Raw genomic sequence first — 26,793 nt, forward strand, 5'->3', positions numbered from 1 at the left:
GAAGTGGAGGAGTTTAAATACCAAGACCGGACTAAATGCATACAATCATGGGTCGAAGAAATCTGGCAAAAGCCAAAACTGAGAACTTATTGTTTATTTAAGAAAGATTACAAATGTGAAAAAATATGTTAAATATTATTATAGTCAGAGGTCAATTTGTGCACAGTTCAGATGTACAGGTGTAACTGAAGACCAATGATATGGGCCAACATTGTGAACTAAATGAGGTTGAGAACGAAATTAATTTTATTTTATTTTGTCCTTTGAAACGATGCTACATTATTTAGTTGATGAAGTAACCATTATCAACAAAGCATCATGCTACATAGCGAGGGGGCAAAATATGCCGCTTTCCAATGCTACGCACAGATGTGACCCAGGTCAGTCTGAACAATAATATAATGAGTCTCCTTGGTCTGATGAATTGTCATAAATATTCATAGGTGGGTGAGTATACAGGTCGACATGGGCTGCGCTCACTTTCTGTCATGTCAACCGTTAGAGCAAAACATACACATGATCATAAATATGCATCAATATATAAATATTCAATGACGTCTTTAAATATCATTGACTTGAGATGCATGCAGTCACACCCCCCCAGAACACAAATACAAAACATTTCCAGAGCTTGAAATTGACTCGCTTCCTCATGTACTCAGTTAGCAGCGGATGCATGCTGCCTGATAGTAGATATTAATGTTTAATGCAAGCATTGGATGTTTTTTTACAGTCACATTAACAGTTTTGAAATTGTAGCTCTACTTGTCTGCAAATTTCAATCTTTTTTGGAATAGAGTTTTTTTTTTTTTAACTATTATATCCTGCAGGGACTAACATTAAACAACTGAATGCAAGTTATTAATGTTTTACGATGCCAATTAAACCATTGCAAATCAAGTAAAAGTCTACACGTAGGCTGTATCTGAAACCTCATACTATACTAGTAGTACAACCTCATACTATACTAGTAGTACAACCTCATACTATACTAGTAGTACAACCTCATACTATACTAGTAGTACAACCTCATACTATACTAGTAGTACGTACTGATTTGGCCAAAATGTAGTATGCAGTATGCGAACAAAAAAAAAATCTCCAATATGCATCGGACCAGTCTATCTCACCTACTGTATCCCACAATGCAAAGCGCTGGACCGCTACAGACTGCGGTTACAACAACAACAACAGCAGCCAAAAACGCCTCATTTTTTTAACATTTTTTTGTAGCTATTTCATCACTAAATTCACTTCTGAAAGTTTTTGAGGCTAGAAATCAACTGTTTAGATTTTGAATATTGACAGTTTTACAATATTAGATGGCGAATCGAACATTTGCTCCACCGTTGTCGGAGTTTAGAAGCTCCACAAACTGCCCTGACAGCTAGCTAGCGCCTGCCGGGGTTGCAACCTCGCCAGCCGGGCGTCACTCTCACAGACCCCGCTATGAGCTGGCTGGGCCTCTCCCAAGAGACCGGTCTGTAGACGAGGGTCTTTTATTTCCTGAGACAACATGACCTTTTTTTAACATTACTCTAATATCTGGAGGAAGATCAGTCCACTGTTTTGTTTCTGAACTGAAAAAGCAGTTTTTCAGACGTAAATTTAGTCGTACAATGTTTTATATTTCCCGTCTCTCCTCGTTGATGATCCTGTTTGTCTGACTTCATTATGAGCTGTCAGAATAAATAGTTTTAAACCTGCAGTATCTTATAAAGTAAACAAACAGAACATAAAGAACAAAATCAAAGTTGTATTTTTCAATAATAGTGTAATAGTGGTACGAGTTTGTTTTTTTGTCTAGTGCTTTAAGAGCTGGTTTAAAGGCTAAAGCCTGGTCTAGTATACTGCAAATACATCACTTTAACCGTCACATACTGCATACTACTCAGGAACGCAGTATGTTCGTCAGTAGTATGTATTAGGCAATTTCGAATACAGCCAGAGAGTCCTTTTTCGGAAATTGTTCCCCCTCCACCATCATGGAGGATCTTCCAATCCCTTAAATGCACCTCGAGGAGACGAGGAGCAAGGAAACATCGGTGTATCCTTTGCAGAAGTATTTTACCGACTGACACTTCCCCCTTAAGGATATCAGTTATGGATCGGACTCTGCAGCTGATCGGACTGATCTGATACCTCTCAACATCACTGAGTTTCATACCGGAGTGAAGACAGATCACAGATTAAAAGTTTAAAATTTTAGTTGTCTTCTGATTCACCATCTAGTTGAAATCTGTGTTAACTGTAGGTGTGAGCAACAAACTGACCATGTTGATGGTGAAGTGTTCCAGCAGTATCTCTCCTTCACACACCGCGGCTGAAGCAGCCTGTTACTGAAGGAGCTGTTTAACACCTGACAACAACAGTTACCCGCCTGCTGTTAACGGTAGTAACCCGCTGTCAATGGCTGTTAACGGCAGTAACCCGCTGTCAATGGCTGTTAACGGCAGTAACCCGCTGTTAACGGCAGTAACCCGCTGTTAACGGCAGTAACCCGCTGTTAACGGCAGTAACCCGCTGTTTACAGCAGTAACCCGCCGTTAACGGCAGTAACCGGCGGTAACCCGCTGTTAAAGACAATAAACCGGTGTTATCGGCAGTAACCCGCTGTTAATGTCAGTACCCCGCCGTGAACGGCAATAACTGGCAGTAACCCACTGTTAACGACAATAAACCGGTGTTATCGGCAGTAACGGCTATAACACGGTGTTAACAGCAGTAACCCGCCGTTAACGACAGTAACCCGCCGTTAACGACAGTAACCCGCTGTTAACGGCAGTAACCCGCTATTAACGACAGTAAATTGCTGTTAACGGCTGTAACACGGTGTTAACAGCAGTAACCCACCGTTAACAGCAGTAACCGGCAGTTACCCGCTGTTAACGACAGTAACTCGCTGTTAACGACAGTAACTCGCTGTTAACGAGAGTAACCCGCCGTTAACGACAGTAACCCGCCGCTAACGACAGTAACTCGCTGTTAACGACAGTAACGACAGTAACCCGCCATTAACGACAGTAACCCGCCGTTAACGACAGTAACCCGCTGTTAACGGCAGTAACCCGCTATTAACGACAGTAACCCGCCGTTAACGGCAGTTAACCTCATTTCCATTCAGTCACATGTGAGGCTGATAATTCCTGAGCGTCAGGTTTGATATGAGTGACATCATTTACATTCTCCCTGAAACATTCAGCCTAATAAATAATTTCCAGTTTTTCATGACACCATAATAATATTCTGGGTTATTAAATAATGAATTCACAATCAGAATATCAATAACTACAGACGCTAACAATGAATAAATAATACAAAGACATTGTGCCAGTAGAGATGGTTCCTGAGCCTCTAAACAGGACTCAGTCCACAGTAAAAAAATACAGACTGCAGCTGTTATTCATGTCCAGTTGTGATCATGTCATCCATTCACTTGTTACTGGACAGATTTTTTTTTTTTAACGAAATACAGCTTATTCTGTCAAAGTATACTTTTATGAGAATGCTTTGTTTTCCCAAATGCCATTAATTTACATTTGTAACTTCTGTCTTCACGAAGTCCCAGAACTATAGTGTAGACAAGTAGCACTGAACATGACTAAGAATGAAATGTCATAACAATATTAACATTAATATTAATGTTAACATATGTAATATATACATGAAAATGAAACTGTTTAGGTTGTACAATTAGATGCTAGTCTTTAAAGTGGCTAAAATTGCTGGCAACAACACAGCAGTACAGTTTAAAAGACTATTTACAATACAATGCAACTGTATCATATTTACAGATATAAACAGCATATTTACAGCTTATCACTCCAACTTGTCCAGACCTTTTGATGTTGACATCAATTTTACAGGGGCAGAAAGACTTTTTTTTTTTTAACTTTTTATGTCCCTGGGTTGGTTGGCCACAGCATGTACAGACAGGGAGATTTTGCACCCGTGACACTTTTTCTGCTATTCCTAAGGGCTGCTCCTTCCCTTTATGCTTGTACTGTGTAGATCTTGACCAGGATGAAGGATGAAGGACTGCAGTCATGAGTAGCAGCAGCTGATGAAGTAGGACCGGCTGGCATTATGGGCAGAGTAGGAGGGACTGATGTCGTCGGACCAGCGGGAATTATGGGCAGAGTTGGAGGGACTGATGTCGTCGGACCAGGAGGCATTATGGGCAGTATTGGAGGGACTGATGTCGTCGAATCAGCAGGCATTATGGGCAGAGTTGGAGGGACTGATGTCGTCGGACCAGCAGGCATTATGGGCAGAGTAGTAGGGACTAATGTCATCAGAGCAGCAGGCATTATGGGCAGGGTAGTAGGGACTGATGTCGTCGGATCAGCAGGCATTATGGGCAGAGTTGGAGGGACTGATTTCGTCGGACCAGCAGGCATTATGGGCAGAATTGGTGAGACTGATGTCGTCGGACCAGCAGGCATTATGGGCAGAGTAGGAGGGAATGATGTCGTCGGACCAGTAGGCATTACGGGCCGTGTGGAGGGGCCAGCAATGCCAGCGGTCTCTGTGGATGCAGAGAGGGAGGGCACAGATCTGGTGATGGTAGAGGTGGCAGGGGTTTTTCTCACTGGCGATGGCAGTAGCACAGGTGGCAGCGGTGGTTGAGGCCGGGAGAGTGGCATGATCATGTCCGTCCTTCCCTTTAACACCTTTGTCCCTGCCGTGCTGGGTGTGGGCACATACTCCATCAGAGAGGGTCCTTAAAAGTGCTTAAAATATCAGTAATTTTAGCAATTTTCATCATCCTATCACGTCTTACTGTTAGAGATGCCCACCCAACTTTTTCATACATGACGCAATGATGAGTAGAATAACTATCACCGGTAAAAAATCTATAAGGTGGAGTGATGAACTGAATTTAAGGGTTTGAGAGTGGATACAGAGGAGTGTCTATGGATTAGGTCACCATTAGGCCTCAATTATTCACTTCCTACTGAACATAAGAAAAACAGGAAAAAAAAACATCCGTCGACCCCCAGAAAGTATCTTGTGACCCCCTTGGGGGTCCAGACCCCCGGGTTGATAATCAGTGGTGTAGCAGACAAACAAGTGCAATTTAATTTCAGTTGGACTTGAAGACATGTGAAGCATATTCATAAATGTTGCTGTATACTGTAGTAAGGTTTGCTTTGCAGTGTAAATTAGGCCTCAAACATCACTGAGCTCTTCCACTACAGGCTGTAAACTAGCAGAGAGTAATACAGTTTGGACAGGAGGCACCAGGTTATGAATTGGCTATTTGTGGGCCAAAATAAATCCCCCCTTTCTCTGGCTTTCTCCATCCGTCAGGGATGTAATTACCTGCCTGCTTTGGCTTCAGCACCTCCCTCCTTCATTTCAGAAGGCTGGAGTGGAAGAGACTGGAGGGACGGGAAAGAAGGGAGGAATTTGAAAATGAATAAGTGATGGAGAGGTGAACGTAACGGGGTTTTGTAGAACAGAGACAATGCATGCTCACGTGGTCACCGATGTGTGTAATGACCGACACCTGTCAGGCTGACGGTCATATCTGTCGGCTGTTGTCATTATGGCACACAGACCAATGCACAGTTATTGGTTACGGAGGGGTGGGGGGGGGGGGGGGGGGGGGGGGGGGGGGTTGTGGTGGAGGGATTAACACCATGCATACATATTCTTCCCCTCCTGAGTGCACAAAGCCTTTGTTCCTCATTATTTATTGCAGCTGTAAAAATATAGGTAAGACCATGGGGGGTCAGATACCAGACCAGGAGTGGTACGCAGAGGGAAGATGATCAAAGCCCTAACGGAGATCAACCAGGCTGCAGCCTGGTGAGGACGATGTCTCACCTCAAGACTGTCTTTGACTCTACAATATAGAAACACGTTTCAAAACATTCTTCAAGACAGGATGAAAGTGGGGAGAAAAGTTCCCAACTTCACTATTAGATCAACAGAACCAAGGATGGAGATGTCAGGTTGAAATGTGTGTCTGAACACATCACTGCAAACCCACTCACTCCGTCAGAGTCTAGATCATCAGTCATGGTAGTTATTTAGTAATTAGATACGGTCATTTAATGAACTGTCTTAAAAGTGAATCTGAATGAAATCATCCTGAACGGCGTGCCCAGATGTGGGTTGAACACTGACCCCGCCCACCCTCTGGGTGAGCACGTCTGGTGATTGGTCAGATGAGTTTCAGAACCTCCCGACCAAAACTTAGTCTATAAAAATGACCCTCACTAGAGGGCAATGCGGATTCTCTTTGGTACCGGTGCAAAGGTTCCCACTCTGTCTCTGCGTTACCTCATCTACATCATCATCATCATCTTCATCTTCACCCCTGTGGCTGCACCACAGACACACAGGTATAATGCTGACTCTCTGCTAACGGGGTGAATTCTAAATTATATATGATAAATAAGTGGCCTCATTATCAACTTACCAGCGCTTTAACACAGCTGCTTCCAGTGACAGTAAGTAGTTTCATTTGGTTTATTCATATAAACCAAATGAATAAACCAAATGAAACTAAAGCTGAAGTAGGCGAGATCGGAGCAAATATGATTAAAAAAAGTTATTTTTATAAAACAGTTGCTATATCGTGACAGTAGTACATGAAACATGTAACCTGAAAAAAATCATGTCCCTCTATGTCCTCCGGTGCTCCTAACGGCATCTGCAAGATTTCATAGACCGGAGGAAAACAAGCAGTAAGAGCTGATCTGAGGTCTGCTGTCCAGCTTGCCGTCTATGAGAGCCGGCTGTCAATCACTCTCGAACTCCGATCAAACGGTCAAACTAGGCAGCGCTGATCAAATATGAATCAATATTATGTTACGTTAATGCCTATTTCTGTATTCAAATGTTTTCAGAATCATCTTGTAGTGCACGGTTTAGCTGTAAAATGAGAACGTTTGTGACGCCGCCGCCGCCATTGTGAAATCTGGTGAAGCAAACGCCAAGTTCCGGTCACATGACCGGAGCACAGCCAATAGGAACGCTCTCTCTCTTGAAATGACCTGTGATTGGTCAAAGTCTCCCATCACGGACTAGATGTTCTAAAGCCTGAAAACAGAGCCATGAGGAGGAGCAGAAGTCTAGTTATCTCTCAGAACACTTGAATTACAATGTGCTGAAAGGTTATTATGGAGTTTTTGCCCAATGATGCCAAAAATAAACCGCCTACTGCCACTTTAATCACTTCCTCAGTCGTCCTCATATTCTTTCACCGTAGCGTTGTATTTGGTGTGTAGTTTGTGTTTTATTAGTGGTGTTAGTAATACATGTTTTAAATATAAAGTTGTTGCCGTGGTTTTCTATAACTTACTTTCAGTCACTTTAAGCATAGCCTACCTGATTACTTTTTCTTTGCTCTATTTGAGTTTCAGTTAATTTATTCACAAAGCTGTATTGTGTCATAGACCCTCTTGATTGATCACCAAGAGAAACGGTTTATTAATATTATTATGCTGACAGTGAGGTTATATCGCTGGACAAATAGTTAAAGTGTTTAGCTGCTTAATAATTACTATAATAATTAGTTATCGCTCCCCAAAATCGAGCTAATTTTCCCTACATGACACACAGCGGGAATAATCTCAAACCAAGGCCGGACTCAATTAACTAAAATGATACGTTTTTTTGAATGCAGTATAAATGTGTTATTTTTGCCTATTCTAAAAATTCTTTCTGCATACTGGGGTCCTTAACCCTCTGAGACCCACAATAGACCGTTTTTTTTTTTTGTCTTTTTAGGGGGGTACAGGGGGTCTTTAGGGGGAGGTGGCAGGTCAACAGTAGATGTCACATAGGATATCACTATAAAGCTGAGGTTCTCGTGGATTCAATGAGCCCGACTGTATTCATGTGTGATGACGTTAGTCCCCATAGGAGCCATTTTATTGACCTCCCTGTATAAAATGACCTTGTGGCGACCTCTAGGATAATCACAGCCTCATGAAACTTTACAGCCACAAACTAGAGACCTAGAGCATTCAGAGGATGGATGGCTTTCCTAGCTAGATTGACAATAAGGAGGTCTCTGAGCAGTTTACACAACAGAAGTGCTCGCCATCCAATCACTGAAAAATGCAATTTCTTCCAGAAATCTCCAAATGTCAAAGGTTTTTGATCCCAAATCACAGCATGGCCTTTTCTATGGTGTTCCTCAAGTTCTTGGTGTCTTAATGTGGTATTTTGGAGGGATTATTGATCATTTTTATTAATTCTCCATTAGTAAAAAATGGTTACATTTTGCACCAAATCTGTGTAACAAATGGTATCAACCCAAAAATGATGAGATATAATAGAGCATGGAAATGATCATCATATACTTCTATCATAATGTTTTAAACCCTTATACACTTTAACAATTTATTGAATTAATTAATTCATGTTTATTTATTATTCATGACTAGAACAACTTGACACAGAGCTGAGCTGCAGCTCATATTAATCTTCAGGTTCCCAGATTTCAGATGATGTTCACCACTTCTATGTGACATCTACTGTTGACCTGCTATCTCCCCCTAAAGACCCCCTGTACCCCCCTAAAAAAAGACAAAAACGGGTCTATTGTGGGTCTCAACGAGTTAACGCAAATCTTTGGATTAATATTTCATTTCAATTTAAGATCTAAAACATTTCTATTTCTATTTTTAGATGTTTTTCAGATTTTTTTTGTACATTTCTATTTCATATTATTATAGATATTATAGATTCTTGACTTTTTGCAGTATTATATATGTATTATATGTGAAAACCTACTTGGCAATACATCAGTTTTCTGATCCAGATTCTGAAAGGGAAGAGAGGAAAGCAGGAAACAAGGGAACGGAGGAATAAAAGGGAAAGACAGAGAGGGAGAGAAGGAACAGATGAAGGTGAATTGGAGTGGTGTGGGGGCCAATGTCTGGAAATAGACCCAACAGAGACAAAATAAAAAAGCACCACCATCACTACTGCAGCAGAGCGGCACAGTCTGCAAATTCTCTTATAGATATTTTATGGAGCGGAAAACATTCAATGCACCCTCACTGGTTCTGGTCAGAACTGAGATGGAAAAAAAGGCAAAAGAGGAGGAGGAGGAGGAGGAGGAGGAGAAAAGAGAAGGTGAAGTGGGCTGCAGTTATTTTTACGTAATGGAATTTTAACGAGACAGCAGCTCAGTCAACTCAAAAAGCAAATAGACAGAAACATATATGTGATTTCTGTCACTATAACCTGAGGTTAGGAATGTTTGGGTGAAGTGAAGCTTAAGATCACTTCAATTGTGTGCAGAGTTTTCAATCATAAGGCCAACAAAAGTCATTCAAAACATGACTTGTCAAAGTGAAAATGAGCATTTACAAATGAGGGTGTTTTGGATCATTCGTAAAGGTTGAACTGTTTAAACGTGTGAGGTGTCTGTCCGGGCTTGCCACATAAACCACATCACAATGTCCTCACCAGAAATACGGCATCAGTCGTCAAATGCCTATTGGATGTGGGACAGTTAACCCAACGTTCTGTTGCCAAACCAACTATTTAGGCCTCACATCTCTTCCCTTGTAAAACGTCTCATATAAAACTTAAGTCTTTGCATAAAAAAGCAAAAAATGTTGCCTTAGTCCTAAAAGCGGCGAGAGTGGGTGTAGTGTGAAGTTGTTCTTGGCACCACAAAGCATCTGAGGGAGGAGGTCGAGTCGTGCTTAAACAAAGTAAAAAATATATACCAGCACCTCCAAAGCTCACTAATTAACAAGTGGTGCAGTGGTCGGGCACGGTGACTTCCTGGAGTCAGCCGCTGTCTCCCAAGAAATTGTTACACAATTTAACTTCCTTTAAAACTACAACTTTTTGTTTTCTTGTTTGTGTACAAATGAAAGAAATCGTATGTAATGTGTTAAACTGTAAGTTTAAGAGTTGTTGGAAGGTGTGTTTTTGAACTGAGGACAGTCAGACTAGTTCCCTTGGCTTCCATTTTTACTGCCATTTCTTCATTAACTTATGTTATCTTGTATTCAGTCTGGACCACTTTAGTCAAAGAAAAAAACTTTATTTCCATTTGCGGTAATATATACTTTATACATATATATATATAGGGCTGCACGGTGGTGCAGTGGTTAGCATTGTCGCCTCACAGCATGCGCAGGTTCTGTGTGGAGTTTGCATTTTCTCCCCGTGTAAGCGTGGGTTTTCTCCGGGTTCTCAGGTTTCCTCCCACATTCCAGAGACATGCAGGTTAGGTTCATTGTTGACTCTAATGTGAGCGTGAATGGTTGTCTGTCTCTGTGCGTCAGCCCTGTGATAGTCTGACGAACTGTCCAGGGTGTACCCCGCCTTCGCCCAGTCAATTGGCCCCAATTCCCACCACCCCGCAACCTGATAATATGTATATATAGATATAGATATAGATATAGATATATCTATATCTATATCTATATCTATATCTATATATAGATATAGATATAGATATATATTTATATATATATATATATATATATATTATGGCATGCCGTTTAAGAAATTATTATGTATATAATGTGAAACCTGAGAATATGGAATATTCATTTATTGAATATTCTCAAGATTTCATTCCATATTCTCGCATTATATATATATATATATATTTATATGTAATAATAATTTACGATCCCAAACGGCATGCCATATTATATATATAATAATTTACGTCCCTAAACGGCATGCCATAATATATATATATATATATATACATATATATATATATATATATACACATATATATATGTAAATATATATATATTTCTCCAACTTTACTGCTCTGTTTGAGTGCACCTACAAGTAATATGGCAAGCCGTTCAGGAAATTATTATATATATAATGTGAAATTTGAGAATATGGAATGAAATCCTGAATATATTGAATGAACTCTGAATATATGGAATGAAACTCTGAGAATATGGAATGAAATCCTGAATATATTGAATGAAACTCTGAATATATTGAATGAACTTTGAATATATGGAATGAAATCCTGAATATATTGAATGAACTCTGAATATATGGAATGAAACTCTGAGAATATTGAATGAAATCCTGAATATATTGAATGAAACTCTGAGAATATGGAATGAATTCTGAATATATTGAATGAATTCTGAATATATGGAATGAAATCCTGAATATATTGAATGAAACCCTGAATATATGGAATGAAACTCTGAGAATATGGAATGAAATCTGACGTCATCACGGCGCTGCTGCTGTCTTGTGTTTTAGGTCATTATATTAATCATAATGAGCCGTCCTCTGAGCAGGACACATAACAAATACATCCATGGTCTGTATGCACGGCCGGCTGTGAGACGAGTGGTCAGGGACCGTCTATGAAGTGCATTGAATATTTTTCCCATTATAAATACACCAAAATTATGCAAAAGCACATTTTTCCAAATTAAGCGTTGTACTATATCCAGGAAGAGACCAGTGGTGATGTGTGAAGTGATTTTGGTATCACTACACTGTATAATAGTGGAGTTATTGAATATTTTTGTAGCAACTCTTTTCGGCGTTGCACTTCGTAGACGGTCCCTGACCACTCGTCTCACAGCGGGCCCGCATACAGACCATGGACTAAAGGCTCGTAGTGATTAAAATGAGCTTGTAGCTGGTTGTCTACCTCACTACGGTTAGAAAAGAGCCCTCGTTGGTGTTTTAACTACATTTCGTTTATGAGTTATTGATCCGGGAAGTTTAAATCTGTCAATATTTTTCCAACTTTAGTGAACTAGTTCAGTTCCGCATTACTCTTCCATGATGCAAAAGTGAATAAACTCTTCATCTGTAGAACGGTGTTGAATATGTTTACCAGTATTATTTTGGCCTATGCTACACATATTCACCAGGGTGTTCATTATCTCCTCATTATTTAGGATTACTGATACTAGATTTCATGCTGACTCGCTCATAGTGACACACACGTCTAGCAGCACCAAGAGCTGTACGGATAATGACCTAAAACACAAGACGGCAGCAGCGCCGTGATGACGTCAGATGGAATGAACTCTGAATATATGGAATGAAATCCTGAATATATGGAATGAAACTCTGAGAATATGGAATGAATTCTGAATATATGGAATGAAATCCTGAATATATGGAATGAAATCTGAATATATGGAATGAAACTCTGAGAATATGGAATGAATTCTGAATATATGGAATGAAATCCTGAATATATGGAATGAAATCTGAATATATGGAATGAAACTGAGAATATGGAATGAATTCTGAATATATGGAATGAATCCTGAATATATGGAATGAAATCTGAATATATGGAATGAAATCCTGAATATATGGAATGAAACTCTGAGAATAGGGAATGAATCCTGAATATATTGAATGAATTCTGAATATATGGAATGAAACTCTGAGAATATGGAATGAATCTCTGAATATATGGAATGAAACTCTGAGAATATGGAATGAATCCTGAATATATTGAATGAATTCTGAATATATTGAATGAATTCTGAATATATGGAATGAAACTCTGAGAATATTGAATGAAACTCTGAGAATATGGAATGAAAGTCATGATATATTGACGGAAATTTGAGAATAATGAATCTTCTTGAGTCTTGAGAAACCATAATCTATAGTCATATCCTGACATCAGTGATACCTTTCTGAATTCCTTGACATTACAAAATGGCATCAGATGAAATATTCCAATACTTTGTTGAACTGGAAAACTTTTTTGCAACAGCTGGTAATATTCCGAACGACACAAACAGTTTGGAATCTTTATCCCGTCACCTTGAGGATCATATTTCCATTATTGAGACATTCGTAGTGCTTATGAGTAATCATGTTCAACAAAACCTTGCTGAAAGAAGATTAAGCATCATTCTTGAAGGAATTTACGAGTCCCTTCGGGAGATGTCGGCTGAAGTAGACCTTCAGGTGGAAGCTGATATGCAAGCGCATGGTATGGGCACACATTCTGCATCTCAGAGAGGAAGGCCAAGGTAAGTGATATAAATGGAAACAAGTGTATGGGGATGGAGGTTGATGCAGGCCAACTTTAATACATGGTACATGTACAATCAAGAAGTTGCAAACAAGATTATTAATTCAATGTATTGTGCAGTGGTGAAAAGTAACTACATTTACTCAAGTACTTTAAAATTTGAGGTACTTGTACCTTACTTGAGTGAGTATTATATTATAATCAATACCACGGCCAAGTTCAAATTGAACTGTTCAAAAAAATGCTGCTAGCACTTTGAAATTCACTGACAGCGTAGGAGCAGTAGTTTACTGTGATTGTTTTTTTCTCCTGTGCCAAACATATGGCCCATCACATTTTATAAAAGGAAAGAATATTTGTCCACTGACTAAAAAGCTATGTTTCCAAGTAACAAGTAAAGGGGAACCTTCATAAAAATGTAGTGTAGTCAAAAGTACAATATTTGTCTTTCAAATGTAGTGGAGTTAAAGTCATAAGCTTCCAAATGTACATCAGTACAGTACTCAAGTAGATGTACTTCATTGCTGTCCACTCCTGAATATAATAGCCTTATAAGCATATTTATTATGAAATCGGCCATTTTGCATAATGAGTACTTTTACTTTTGGTAAAATATATTTTGATACTAATACTTTTGTACTTTTACTTAGGTTACATTTTCAATGCAGGACTTTTACATGTAACAGAGTATTTGTATGCACATTTAACACTTTTTTTTTCTCCTTAAAAGGTACAACATACCAGCTGCTCAGCTGACTCACATGCGGGACTTAGGATTTAGCTGGATGGCCATATCCCAAATGCTGTCTGTAAACATTCGAACACTGTACAACCACAGGACACAACTAGGTTTAGTTGACTATGGGAGTTTCACCAACATTTCAAATGATGATCTTGATCGTCTTCTTACGGAGGTTCTTAGACAAACCCCTGGCTCAGGAGAGACTTACATCACTGGCAGTTTGAGAGGGAGAGGGATCAGAGTTCAGCGATGGCGAGTGCGAGAGCGATTAAGAACAGTAGATCCAGTGGGAAGAGCCTTAAGAGGACGAAGGGCAATTCAACGGAGGGTCTACAATGTCTCTGTCCCAAATCAAGTGTGGTAGGTGTTGTTTTGTAAATTTGATAAACATTTCAGTCATTACTCCCTAGCTGGTCAATGAAGCAAGTAATGAAGATTGATGTAAGAATTTTGAGGACCAAAACTATGATAAATAAATAAATAATATGCCATCATGGTGATGAAATTTTCATGTGATTTAGGTATTACGCTGATACCCTATAATATTTTGAAAACATCAACCTATATTACCTCATTGTTATCAGGTTATTAACCCATTAATGCTGCCATATTATCATTTTTTAATTCAAGTATTGCACTGATATAACCATTTTTTTTTAGCCGGTTAACATATTGTTACCAAAATATTACTTTACTATTAATAAATAGTTTTGCCTCATTGCTATCTTTGTGTTTCCCCCATTATTACCCTTTGTTTTTGGTCCCTTATTACCCTGTTACATAAATTTCAGTCTAATAATACCCAGATATACCCATTGTTAATACCAAGCTATTATCTGGTTATTACTTTGTTGATTACATAGTATTACAAATTATTACTTCACTATGTTATTATAGAGTTGTAATGTAAAATGCTACCTTATACACTTTTGTAAGAAGTAGAAAAGGCCTGATAGAAAAAAAGTAGGACAGCAAAGCCAAAGAAGTTATATTTGTATGTACATCCAGTGTGGTTTACAATAATAATAATAATAATAATAATAATAATAATAATAATAATAAATGTATTCTTATTCCAGGCATAAGGATACAAACCACAAGTTAAATCCATGGGGATTTGTGTTCCACGGAGGAGTTGATGGCTATAGTCGCTGCATCACCTACCTGAGATGTTGCACAGACAACAGAGCGTCAACTGCCGTGCAACTTTTCCAGGATGCTGTTCATCGATTTGGACTCCCACATCATGTCAGGGGTGATGCTGGTAGTGAGAATATGGATGTTGCACGCTTTATGATTGAAAATCGAGGGGCAAACAGAGGAAGTTTTATGGTTGGACGTAGTGTCCATAATCAAAGAATTGAAAGATTGTGGAGAGAGGTAAACAGGGTGGTGTCAGCATACTTCAAAGACCTTTTCCTCTTTATGGAAAACGTTGACATTTTAGATAGCACTGACCCACTTCACATTAGGGCTCTTCACCATGTTTACCTTCCAAGAATAAACAGATCTGTGGATGAGTTTGTAAGCCAGTGGAACCACCACAGCTTAAGGACAATGGACAGTAGGTCCCCACTACAACTGTGGACAGTTGGAATGCTCCAACTTCCTCAGCATCAAAGACCAGTCAATCATTTTCATGTGCAACGCCCTTATGATTACCAACAGTGGGACGTTGAGTTAAGGCCAATTGATCCCTTGATTGACGATGGAAATCATGGGATAGAACTTTTTTTCGCAGCATATAACCTGCTTCAAAGAAATACTTAGTCTGCTAAGTAATTTGTTGTTTGCTGTTCATCATGTGGCACTGATAGACACTAAAAGGACAAAAAGCCAGAACATGCAAAGCAGGAACATAGAACCCTTTATTTTTAGAAGGCTTTACCAAAACCTTTAGATCAAGGGTGCCCAAACTTTTCCCTTGGAGGGCCAAAACTGGAACTCAATGTTTTCACACTGTGTTTTACATAGTATGTTATGTATAATATGTTTTACATTTTTAGAATAGGCAAAAATAACATGTATACTGCATTCAAGAAACTGCATGTCTGTAAAGGGGAGACTCGTGGGTACCCATAGAACCCATTTTCAGCCACATATCTTGAGGTCAGAGGTCAAGGAGACACCTTGACAAATGGCCATGCCAGTTTTTCCTCGCCAAAATTGAACCCAACTTTAGCGTGTTAGCCTCATGGAAGAACAAAAGTAAATAACACTATCAATAACAACAACAAAAAACAACTCAACATAACCCTAGCTCTACATTGCGTCTTACGCTCTTCCAAATCCTGGGGCATTGCGTATTCCGAAATCCATATTAGATTTGAATGCAGTGTATGTGGTATGAACTGGTATGCGAAGAATTATCTCGCAAGTATTGGCCAATGGAAATCGGGAGTTGGTGATGAACTCCAGGCTTGGCCTTGGAGAGAAACCCAGAGCTGGAATGCTGTCACATCCAGTGAAGAAAATAAGAATATCCTCCAGAGAGACATCGTTTTCGACTGTTAAAATATAAAAAAAAGAGAGTTACACAATTAAGTGACATGCAGAAGTGATGTAAGAAGGGTGAGTAATTAAATTCCCATAAACCAGCATTAAGCATTATTTTTATTTACATGCAGTTTGGGGCAATTCATAGTCAAGTCAGCACACTGACACACTGACAGCTGTTGTTGCCTGTTGGGCTGCAGTTTGCCATGTTATGATTGGAGCATATTGTTTTATGCTGAATGCAGTACCTGTGAGGGTTTCTGGATCAATATCTGTCATTGTTTTGTGTTGTTAATTGATTTCCAATAATAAATATATACATACATTTGCATAAAGCAGCATATTTGCCCACTCCCATGTTGATAAGAGTATTAAATACTTGACAAATCTCCCTTTAAGGTACATTTTGAACAGATAAAAAATGTGTGAATAATTTGCGATTAATAACGATTAAATATTTGTATCAATTGACAAACCTAATTTAATTGTAATTTTAATGTATTTATGGTACATATAAACCACTGGTTCCCAACCTGGGGGTCCCGACCCCCATTAAGGGTCGCCAAAGCTTCACAGGGGGGCTGCATCTATCTGCATTTAATTCATTTCTGTGAAAAGAATCATCAAAAATCTTTTTTATAATTATTATTTTCAAGGTTTGGATTATTATTTAAGATATAATGTATTTAATATGATCCCATCATCAAAAATCACTAATTTACACAAACATCCTGTAGTTATTGTGTTCACTATTTGAGTTAATTGACCGGTTTATCAGTTGTTATTGTTATGCATTAAATATAATATTAAATATTCATAAAATATGTCACTTAGTCACTTTACTCAATGATAGAAATGAGGTCCCTTAAAGGTGCTCCGCAATTCGGAGCATTTCTATCTCCTCAGCACGGCTCTCAACATGGCGACGGCTGAGCCGGCACCTCGCAGCTAACGGTGCTAGCAGTGAAAACAACAGCGACAGTGCTGACAGAACTAACAGTGTTAACTTGGGGGGTAACTGGAGGGTGGGTGCTACGCTCCCACAATGACGCCGTAGGTCGGGACGATGTCATCAGCTGTAACCGCCGTATGAGAGCAGTGCTGAGCGGCGGCCATGAGCTAGCCAGTGAGGCACGCTCACATGCACTAAAAGCACAGAGAAGCTCTGAATCCAACACACACAGAGGGAGAGAGACTTCAATCTCTGCAAAATTTCAACGTGCCCGAAGCAAAACAACCAATCAGAGCCGAGAAATCTCTACAGCAGCTGTCAATCACTGCTTGCAAAACTCAAACAGTCAAACTAGGCAGCGCTGATCAAATATGAATCAATGTTCTGTTACTGCAATGCCTATTTCTCTCCTTAAATGTTTTCAGAAACATCTTGTAGTGTGCCGTTTAGCTGTAAAATGAGAAAGTTTGCTCTGGCTGGTGGGCGGTGCTTGGTATTGGCACGAGTGTTTTCAACATGGCGGCCGTGTCACAGACTTTCTCATTTTATGGCTTAACGGTACACTACAAGATGTTTCTGAAGACATTTGAGGCATCTGCCCCTCCAGGCCTTGAACCCTAAATAATGTCTTATATTGAAACATTGTGCCAAATGCCAAACTTACATTCAGCATCCTGAAGATAGTCCTGCCAGAAAGCCAGGTTCCGGCACTCTTCTTGGAATGCATTACTCCCTCTTTCGGAGTGAATGATCTGGAAGAGATTCTCCATATCAGCCGCTGTCAAACCCTTTTCAGCCTTCACGAAAAGGCACTTCAACTGTAGAGGGTATCTCTGAAGAGCATCTAGGACACCTAGAGACGTTAAGCCATCTCTGAACCTAGTAAAAAGGAAACAAATTGTAATATGTAGGTCAAGTGAATTGGAAACTGTGGTGTTTTTTCCTTGTTTAATATAGTGAGGACCCACAATGAATTCCAGACAAAATAAATTATACTTTCACTTACACTGGTGCACTAAAAAATGGAACTCTACATCCATCATAAAATTTGATCGTATACTGTGGTAACATAGTTTGTGTGGTAGCAACTCAAAACTAAGCTTTTTTCTTGTATCCGTTTTCCTCTTTCATCTCTTGTATATCCACCATGTTACCAACACAAAACTAGCATTTGTTTGTATGCAAAGGTAAAATTATGGTATGTGCTCGGACATAAACATACCTTTCAAAAGCTGCTCGGGTCCGCTGGAGGACATACCAGTGAGCCAAGTCCAAAGCAGTCTCTTGTTTGTTTCCCAGTGTTATGTGAACATTGTGACCCGCCAGACTGATCAAGCTGGCTGCCTGTGCAACTGCATCTTGCAGTTGTGATTCAGTCTCAGCCTGTAAGATCTAAACATTTCAAAATAACATTAGGATATGAAGATAGTAAATCTTTACTGACTATTATTTAGAATTAAGATATACAATTGTTAGCTTTACTGTTTAACTTGTGTGTTAATGGGTGCATGCAAAATGAAAAGCTTCTAAATACGATAGAATCAAAGGAAAATATGCTCACCGATTGCACCTGTGATCTTGTTTCTTCATCAGTAATATGTTCAGTTGTGACCTTCACATTGTCTGGACCCTTTTGGAGACACTCATACAAGAGTTCAGACAGGAAACATGGACTCTGTCCCCCATGGGCAATTGACATTGCCATGATCTGGCCAGCATAGAAGTATCCATTGTCTTTCATCGCTGTTATCAAATGAAATTAAACACACATCACATCACATGTCAAATGGTTACATCAAAAAGAATGTTTATGTCACAATGCCATCAATCTGTGTGAGAATAGAGAACTCAGGTTAATTTTTTATGCAAAATTCCCTTTCCAAAAAAGTATTGTAGATACAAAATGTATTGATCCAAATAGTGGCTTCTTACAGCAATATTAATTAATCCAACCATAAGTACCTTTGGAGTTGCATGTGAGAACTTTAGCATTAGGTGGACCCTCAAAGATGCCAATTTTGTCCTTGATTTCATGTAGACAGAGTCGAAAAAAACTCCCGAGTGGGTCCTCCATTGTCCACAGCCCCCTCAGATATTCCATAGTCATCAGTAAACTTGACATCTACCTTCTTCTCAGGTGAAAAATTGGATCTGGCCATGGCTCTGCATGCTCCATCCCACACATTTCTTCTTATGATATTGAAGCGTACAGTGCTGTCAGTATTTACTCTAGAGCCAATCCGTTCCATTATTCTCTCCGAAGTCATCTTTAAATCACTGAAACAATAATAAACAATAAAACAAATACAACGTAATTACTGCCAATGGTAATAACTCGCCAACTGAACTAAAATTTAACATCCACTAGATTGTAATTCATTCAATCTTCATTCATTTATTGAAATCTATTTTAGAAAGAAGCAGAGTTTTACTTGTTTCTAGCTTTTCCAGAATTATTTAACCTACTGATATATCGCACATACGTGCAAACTGCAAAGAGTAACAGAATCATTTTCAACACTGACAATTGCCTCCATCCAAAAACACATTGACAAACCACAAAATCCCACACACACATCAAATGTAATGTATGTTATAGCATGGGTAATCTTCACAAAATTTCACACTATGATTTAAAAAAAATATTGACAAAATGACCACAGAAATGATTTGATATCCGATAAAGAAAAAAATCTATATTGTGAATACATAAATATATATATTTCTGACCCATTTAGGTTGCAGCTTGCTTACGCATCTTGCTACCAATCTAAATAATAGTTTTTGCTATCGTGCATTACAATTTAAGTAATTACATTTTATATAATATCTTCTACTGACCTCTCGCTTGCGCTGGCATCTAAAGACCTTGAAATGGCTTCCTGGAGATCAGGGTCATCAGAGAGGTATTCTTCTTCAAACAGGTCAAAGTATGTACTACAAAAAAAAAATAGCAATATTTTATAATGGACAATGTAAAGGTACAAATATATGATATTGACACAGACGTGTGGACAGTGCATTATTAAGTGTGTAAAAATGGGGGCACAATCATCTAGTATCAAGTAAATCTAATCTAATACAAAACTGTACTAAAATAAGGTAAATAAGGCTCACTGTTATAAAGCCCAAGTCATGAAAAGAGAGAAAAATGTCAAAAAGAAAAAAAAAGATGTACCTGTAGGATGTGCTGGATGAACTATTCCCAAATGGGTTGTGTGGGTCCCTGGGTTGTGTGGGATCATGGGACACACCAGAGGTGTTATTAGCAGAGAACAAATGTGTGTCACCACTGGCATTGACAGTGGGACCAATCGACAAGCCATGGGTGTTGCCACTTGAGATGGCAGAAGTTCCACTGGACAAGGTGAGAGTCTCATCAATAGTGATGACAGGAGCACTAGTGGACACGGTGAAGGTGTCAGCTGAGATGGAAGGTGCATCAGTGCAAATGTCTTGGGTGGCAACATACAAGATAACTTGATCATCACTGGAGATGGAAGGGGTATTACTGAAGAGGAACTGGGCCTCAACAGTGGAGTTGGCTGAAATGTGAGGCACATAATAATAGGTTAACATTTAACTTTTTCAGTAACATTTATCTTATATGAGAGTGAGCATCAGAACACATCTTAAGCTTGTACAATGCATGTATTAAGTGATAGATTAAAATAAGTATAACCTCTATTTTTCTGAACAAAATATTACTTAAAATAAATTTTAATCTGGTTTAAAAAAGACTTTACATAACTAAATAGTGTAAACAAAAAAAAACAAATACAGAACATGTCACGATCTGCCTCTCTGTTCCTCCCTCCGGCCACATTCCCACCTCATATCACTGCCATTCTCTTCCTGTCCATCAGATGCCCTCGGACTTTCCCTCCTTTCCCCATCACCTGTTCTCACTTCCCTCATCAACCCTGCAGTTACCTGACCTTCCCTGCCCACCTGTTTCCACTTTTCTCATCAGTCCTGCGATTACTTAACCGGCCCTTTCAGACTCATTCCTTGTCAGTTTGCCAAAGTTACAATGTTGGTTTCTTGGCTTGTGTTTTTGATTTGGAGCTTCTGTTACCTGGGTACCATTTGAAGCAGGTTTAACAAACTGTGTGTAAACCTGAACTCTGAGTTGACTAATCCTGAGGTGGGAAACTTTTGGTGCCAGGGCCCTGTTACAGAAAGCTGGTTTAGTGAAAACTCTGAGTTAGTTAACCCAGAGATGAGGGAAACTGTGGGTATTAAGTTCCGGAAAGAAAGATAACTTAAACTGTGGGTCAGTTACCGTGGTAACATTTACATTCTTTTTGCAAGTGGAAGTTCTTCTTTTATATAAATAAATAAGTCAGTTGATGTCAGCTGTCACTGATGGAATAATTCCTATAATATTGTAGATCATATCAATATTGTATGTTAACATTTCTAAGTGAGCAGGATGGTGGTGCAGCTGCAGAATGGAGTTTGAAAGTTAAATAGGCTACGTATAGTCTTAACGGGTTTTAACAGCATTTCACTGACTGTGTTTAAATTGACTACATTTGTTGAAGTAGCTGAAATAAAGTCACTGAATGCTGTTGAGCCAAGATCCAAAGATGTCTACAATTTTAAAATCTACTCTATTCAACCCTTAAATCCCCAAACACATTAAATAATCTGGATTCAGATTATGAGTTTACAATCATGTCTCTGTCTTTGATATATTTTTTAAATCTTCAAATATATTTTCCATCTTTAGTTGCTGGCTCCTGTGTTTTGTCCCTCTCAGATTAAAGCTGAACAAATATATGCTACAGCCCAATACACAATCGGATTCCACCACTTTATCATCCATTAAAGCTACAGTCCGTCACTTTGAGCAAATACTGCCGGCCCGGCTATGTCAACAAAGCAAAGAGAATCTCTGATTCCAACACACACAGAGGGAGAGAGACTTCATTCTGCTCAGGTAGACATTACTCCTCTATATCTAAAAAATCCTCCTGCTGCCTCCTCTATCTGCATTTGGGTCCAATCCCAATTACCCTGCACAACCAGTCGTGACTGAGCCAACATCATTTAAATTTCTTTGCATGAATGTAGATAAAAATATTTACCACATTTGTCAGTGTCCGATATTTCTGAGACATCACGGCTGTTTGTATGGCTACCGTCCTCATCAGAACATGACTGTCAATTGAAGCAGATAAACACAACAAACTTAATGGATCTAATACACTATGACAACATAACAATGTAACAATCTTTTTAATTATGTCAGAGGATACTACAAATAACAGTGTTTAAAGACATCCAGTGTAAACAGTCTCGCCATTGTCATGTAACTGAAAAGCACTACTTACGGATTCTTTTTCCTCACTTAAAATGACCTTGTCAGGCCTGACATAAATGGACTTCTGATGAAACAGTTTTTTGACAAGGGCTCCACTCAAAGTCTGATTGGAGGTAAGGGATGGCTCAAGTAGTTTGTTGTGGCATGGCATCAAGATCTGTAACCTGAGGAAATGACAAGCACACTGTATATGAAACATTTGTTAAAGCTAAAATACTACACTAAAGTACATGGAAAGCTTTTAGTTCCAATACATAATTTATGTGCACACAGAAATTTATATTCTGTCAGTTTTTCAGTTAGTCTGTTCAACTAACTTGAACACACTTCGAATTAACCTTATAACAGTGGGCTATATCATGTTATTATTGCAAAAATACAAATACCATAAAACATACATATCATGATCAAAAGCTTACCTGCATCCCTCCACAATTGTCTGGAAGGCCGCCATAATTGCCTGCATTACTTTGTCGGAGTCCCAGTCACAGCCAAATTCCAAGGCAGATTTTATATGTCCATTTTCAAAAAGCCAAGCTTTCCTGGCACGCCTTGGCACATCTGTATATGTATGGTCTGGCAGGAGAATTACCTCTCTGGTGAAGGGATGAGCCACAGAACTGCTTAACTGTCCGTGGAACCTTAGAAACATTAAAGAAAATCAAACCATTGTAACGGACTGGGTGAAGTGGGGTCAACTGTTAAGTTAAAAGTTCTGTTTCTGTAGTTAGTCAGGTTTACATGATGTCAGCGAACGCAGCATTGACAGTGATTTGTGGAGATAGCCACCTGTGATTGGCCGAGGCTTTAGGAGGGAGGGTTGTTGTTGGTCCTGTTAGTTTGTAGGTTGTGTGAGAGACGAGAAGCGGGAGATGAGAAGTGAGTTGCTAATGCAGATAGCACGCTGTAAAAGAGTTAGCTTTGTTGTTTTGGCGTTGGTTACGGCCCACAGTAACCTGTGTTCAAGCTGAGGAATAAAGTACCAGCGAAACCAGTTCCTGTCTCGTAGCTTCATTGACCAGGGTCGCTACACTATATTCAATTACATTACACACTGTAAACACATGTACATTATCCACTAATTGTATTGTTATTATCATTCATATCATCAAATTATACATTTATATAGGCTACATTAAACGTGTAGGCTGATATATATTCACTTATCTTTTCCTGTTCACAAACATAGCAGTGAATTTATTTTAAACAGCAGTTTAGTTATCTTGTGGCTGAAATGTGTCAAACCATGGTAAGTTACACAATTCAATTATGTAACTTCATACTTTACTGCAATGTTATTAAAAATACAGTGTGAATACAGCGGTGATTTGCACCAATGCAAATTATTTTGAAATTTAGGCTATAGGCTATCATACCAGTGTTACTACATAGCGTAGGACAATCATTTAAAAACGTTACTAATATTACTGCAAAAAAAGAAGGCAACAGCTGAATGCAGCGCAAATGACTTTTGAGAAATGTTAGCTAGATGGAGTATATGGGACTAGACGGCCGTTATAAGCCACCAGACTATGTTGACCTTACAGAGGAGTTGCTGGTCTACCGCTGCCTCGATCGGTTAGCTTGTTTTGTGTTATTGTGTGACTTTGGTGTTTTAAATGGTTAGTTTGGATCAGAACTAACCATTTACCACAACACAAAAGTCACACAATATTCTTTAAAAGACCGAAGTAACCTGGCAACGGTAAAATTTATATTTTTGTCAGTAGTCTGGCTCTTTAAAGAGAGCGATATTCCTGGTTAAACCATCTTTAACGTCATTTCAAATGCATCCAATTCTAGTGTTACCTCTTGTTCCTTGGGCCCCTTCGAGTGAACGGGCGAAGGTTGTAGATAGGGGCTGCTGCGGGGGGCATCTGTGAAGTTGAAGGTGTGTTCCTCTCTGTATTAACGCTGAGAAGGGGCGCTGTTGGACCACTTTGGTTAAAGTTAGCCTGATGAACGGGAACTGCCTGGCCTGTGAGGCTCATCCCTGCATTCGGTCTTCCACGATGAAAAAGTGAATACATCTCTTCATCCGTAGAACGGTATTGAATACGGTTACTAGTACTATTTTGGCCCGTGGTACACGCATTGGCCAGGGTGTTAATTATTTCCTCATTATTGAGGATTGCTGACACTAGATTTCGTGCTGTCTCACTCATAGTTACACACGTCTTGCAGCAACAACATATGTACGGATAATGACTTAAAACACAAGATGGCAGCATGACCTTGATGACGTCAGATTTCATTCCATATATTCAGAATTCATTCAATATATTCAGGATTCATTCAATATATTCAAGATTTCATTCCATATATTCAGATTTCATTCAATATATTCAGGGTTCATTCAATATATTCAGGGTTCATTCCATATATTCAGATTTCATTCAATATATTCAGGGTTCATTCAATATATTCAGGGTTCATTCCATATATTCAGAATTCATTCCATATATTCAGAATTCATTCCATATATTCAGGATTCATTCCATATATTCAGGATTCATTCCATATTCTCAGAGTTGCATTCCATATATTCAGAGTTCATTCCATATATTCAGAATTCATTCCATATATTCAGGATTCATTCCATATTCTCAGAGTTGCATTCCATATATTCAGAGTTCATTCCATATATTCAGGATTCATTCCATATTCTCAGAGTTTCATTCCATATATTCAGGATTCATTCCATATTCTCAGAGTTTCATTCCATATATTCAGGATTCATTCCATATTCTCAGAGTTGCATTCCATATATTCAGAATTCATTCCATATATTCAGAATTCATTCCATATATTCAGGATTCATTCCATATTCTCAGAGTTGCATTCCATATATTCAGAGTTCATTCCATATATTCAGGATTCATTCCATATTCTCAGAGTTTCATTCCATATATTCAGGATTCATTCCATATTCTCAGAGTTGCATTCAATATATTCAGAATTCATTCCATATTCTCAGAGTTTCATTCAATATATTCAGGGTTCATTCAATATATTCATAATTCATTCCATATTCTCAGAGTTTCATTCCATATTCTCAGAGTTTCATTCCATATTCTCAGAGTTTCATTCCATATATTCAGGATTTCATTCCATATATTCAGAGTTCATTCCATCTGACGTCATCACGGCGCTGCTGCCGTCTTGTGTTTTAGGTCATTATCCGTACAACTCTTGGTGCTGCTAGACGTGTGTGTCACTATGAGCGAGTCAGCATGAAATCTAGTATCAGTAATCCTAAATAATGAGGAGATAATGAACACCCTGGTGAATATGTGTAGCATAGGCCAAAATAATACTGGTAAACATATTCAACACCGTTCTACAGATGAAGAGTTTATTCACTTTTGCATCATGGAAGAGTAATGCGGAACTGAACTAGTTCACTAAAGTTGGAAAAATATTGACAGATTTAAACTTCCCGGATCAATAACTCATAAACGAAATGTAGTTAAAACACCAACGAGGGCTCTTTTCTAACCGTAGTGAGGTAGACAACCAGCTACAAGCTCATTTTAATCACTACGAGCCTTTAGTCCATGGTCTGTATGCGGGCCCGCTGTGAGACGAGTGGTCAGGGACCGTCTACGAAGTGCAACGCCGAAAAGAGTTGCTACAAAAATATTCAATAACTCCACTATTATACAGTGTAGTGATACCAAAATCACTTCACACATCACCACTGGTCTCTTCCTGGATATAGTACAACGCTTAATTTGGAAAAATGTGCTTTTGCATAATTTTGGTGTATTTATAATGGGAAAAATATTCAATGCACTTCATAGACGGTCCCTGACCACTCGTCTCACAGCCGGCCGTGCATACAGACCATGGATGTATTTGTTATGTGTCCTGCTCAGAGGACGGCTCATTATGATTAATATAATGACCTAAAACACAAGACAGCAGCAGCGCCGTGATGACGTCAGATTTCATTCCATATTCTCAGAGTTTCATTCCATATATTCAGAATTCATTCCATATATTCAGATTTCATTCAATATATTCAGAATTCATTCCATATTCTCAGAGTTTCATTCAATATATTCAGGATTTCATTCAATATTCTCAGAGTTTCATTCCATATATTCAGAGTTCATTCAATATATTCAGGATTTCATTCCATATATTCAGAGTTCATTCAATATATTCAGGATTTCATTCCATATATTCAGAGTTTCATTCAATATATTCAGGATTTCATTCCATATTCTCAGAGTTTCATTCCATATATTCAGAGTTCATTCAATATATTCAGGATTTCATTCCAT

The 26,793-nt window shown here is 38.8% G+C and overlaps 1 protein-coding gene and 1 long non-coding RNA gene across 2 annotated transcripts; one reads left to right on the forward strand and one right to left on the reverse strand.

Annotated features, from left to right (window-relative positions):
- Positions 1–11,141: 11,141 nt before the first annotated feature.
- LOC119488924 lies at positions 11,142–26,192 on the forward strand. Its single transcript, XR_005207057.1, has 2 exons — positions 11,142–11,229; positions 25,678–26,192. It is a non-coding gene; the product is annotated as an uncharacterized LOC119488924 (long non-coding RNA).
- LOC119488923 lies at positions 15,579–24,529 on the reverse strand. Its single transcript, XM_037770971.1, has 11 exons — positions 24,314–24,529; positions 22,924–23,145; positions 22,515–22,668; positions 22,269–22,341; positions 20,354–20,720; positions 20,017–20,112; positions 19,138–19,452; positions 18,737–18,918; positions 18,398–18,567; positions 17,840–18,054; positions 15,579–16,234 (listed from the first exon to the last, which is right to left on the reverse strand). Exons 1-7 carry the CDS (start codon positions 24,493–24,495, stop codon positions 19,206–19,208), a joined length of 1,341 nt encoding a protein of 446 aa, XP_037626899.1. The 5' UTR covers positions 24,496–24,529; the 3' UTR covers positions 15,579–16,234; positions 17,840–18,054; positions 18,398–18,567; positions 18,737–18,918; positions 19,138–19,205.
- Positions 26,193–26,793: the final 601 nt, after the last annotated feature.

The sequence above is a fragment of the Sebastes umbrosus genome, chromosome 5, assembly GCF_015220745.1.
Source record: "Sebastes umbrosus isolate fSebUmb1 chromosome 5, fSebUmb1.pri, whole genome shotgun sequence".
NCBI lineage: Eukaryota > Metazoa > Chordata > Actinopteri > Perciformes > Sebastidae > Sebastes > Sebastes umbrosus.

Bases quoted from the DNA above. Each gene is read 5' to 3' on its own strand.
- LOC119488923 (XM_037770971.1), bottom strand. From the start codon at position 24,495: ATGAGCCTCACAGGCCAGGCAGTTCCCGTTCATCAGGCTAACTTTAAC. The intron at 23,146-24,313 runs GTAACACTAGAA...AATGTTTCTAAG, and splicing joins AGGGGCCCAAGGAACAAGAG to GTTCCACGGACAGTTAAGCA. The intron at 20,721-22,268 runs GTAAATATTTTT...CTCACATTTCAG, and splicing joins ATCGGACACTGACAAATGTG to CCAACTCCACTGTTGAGGCC.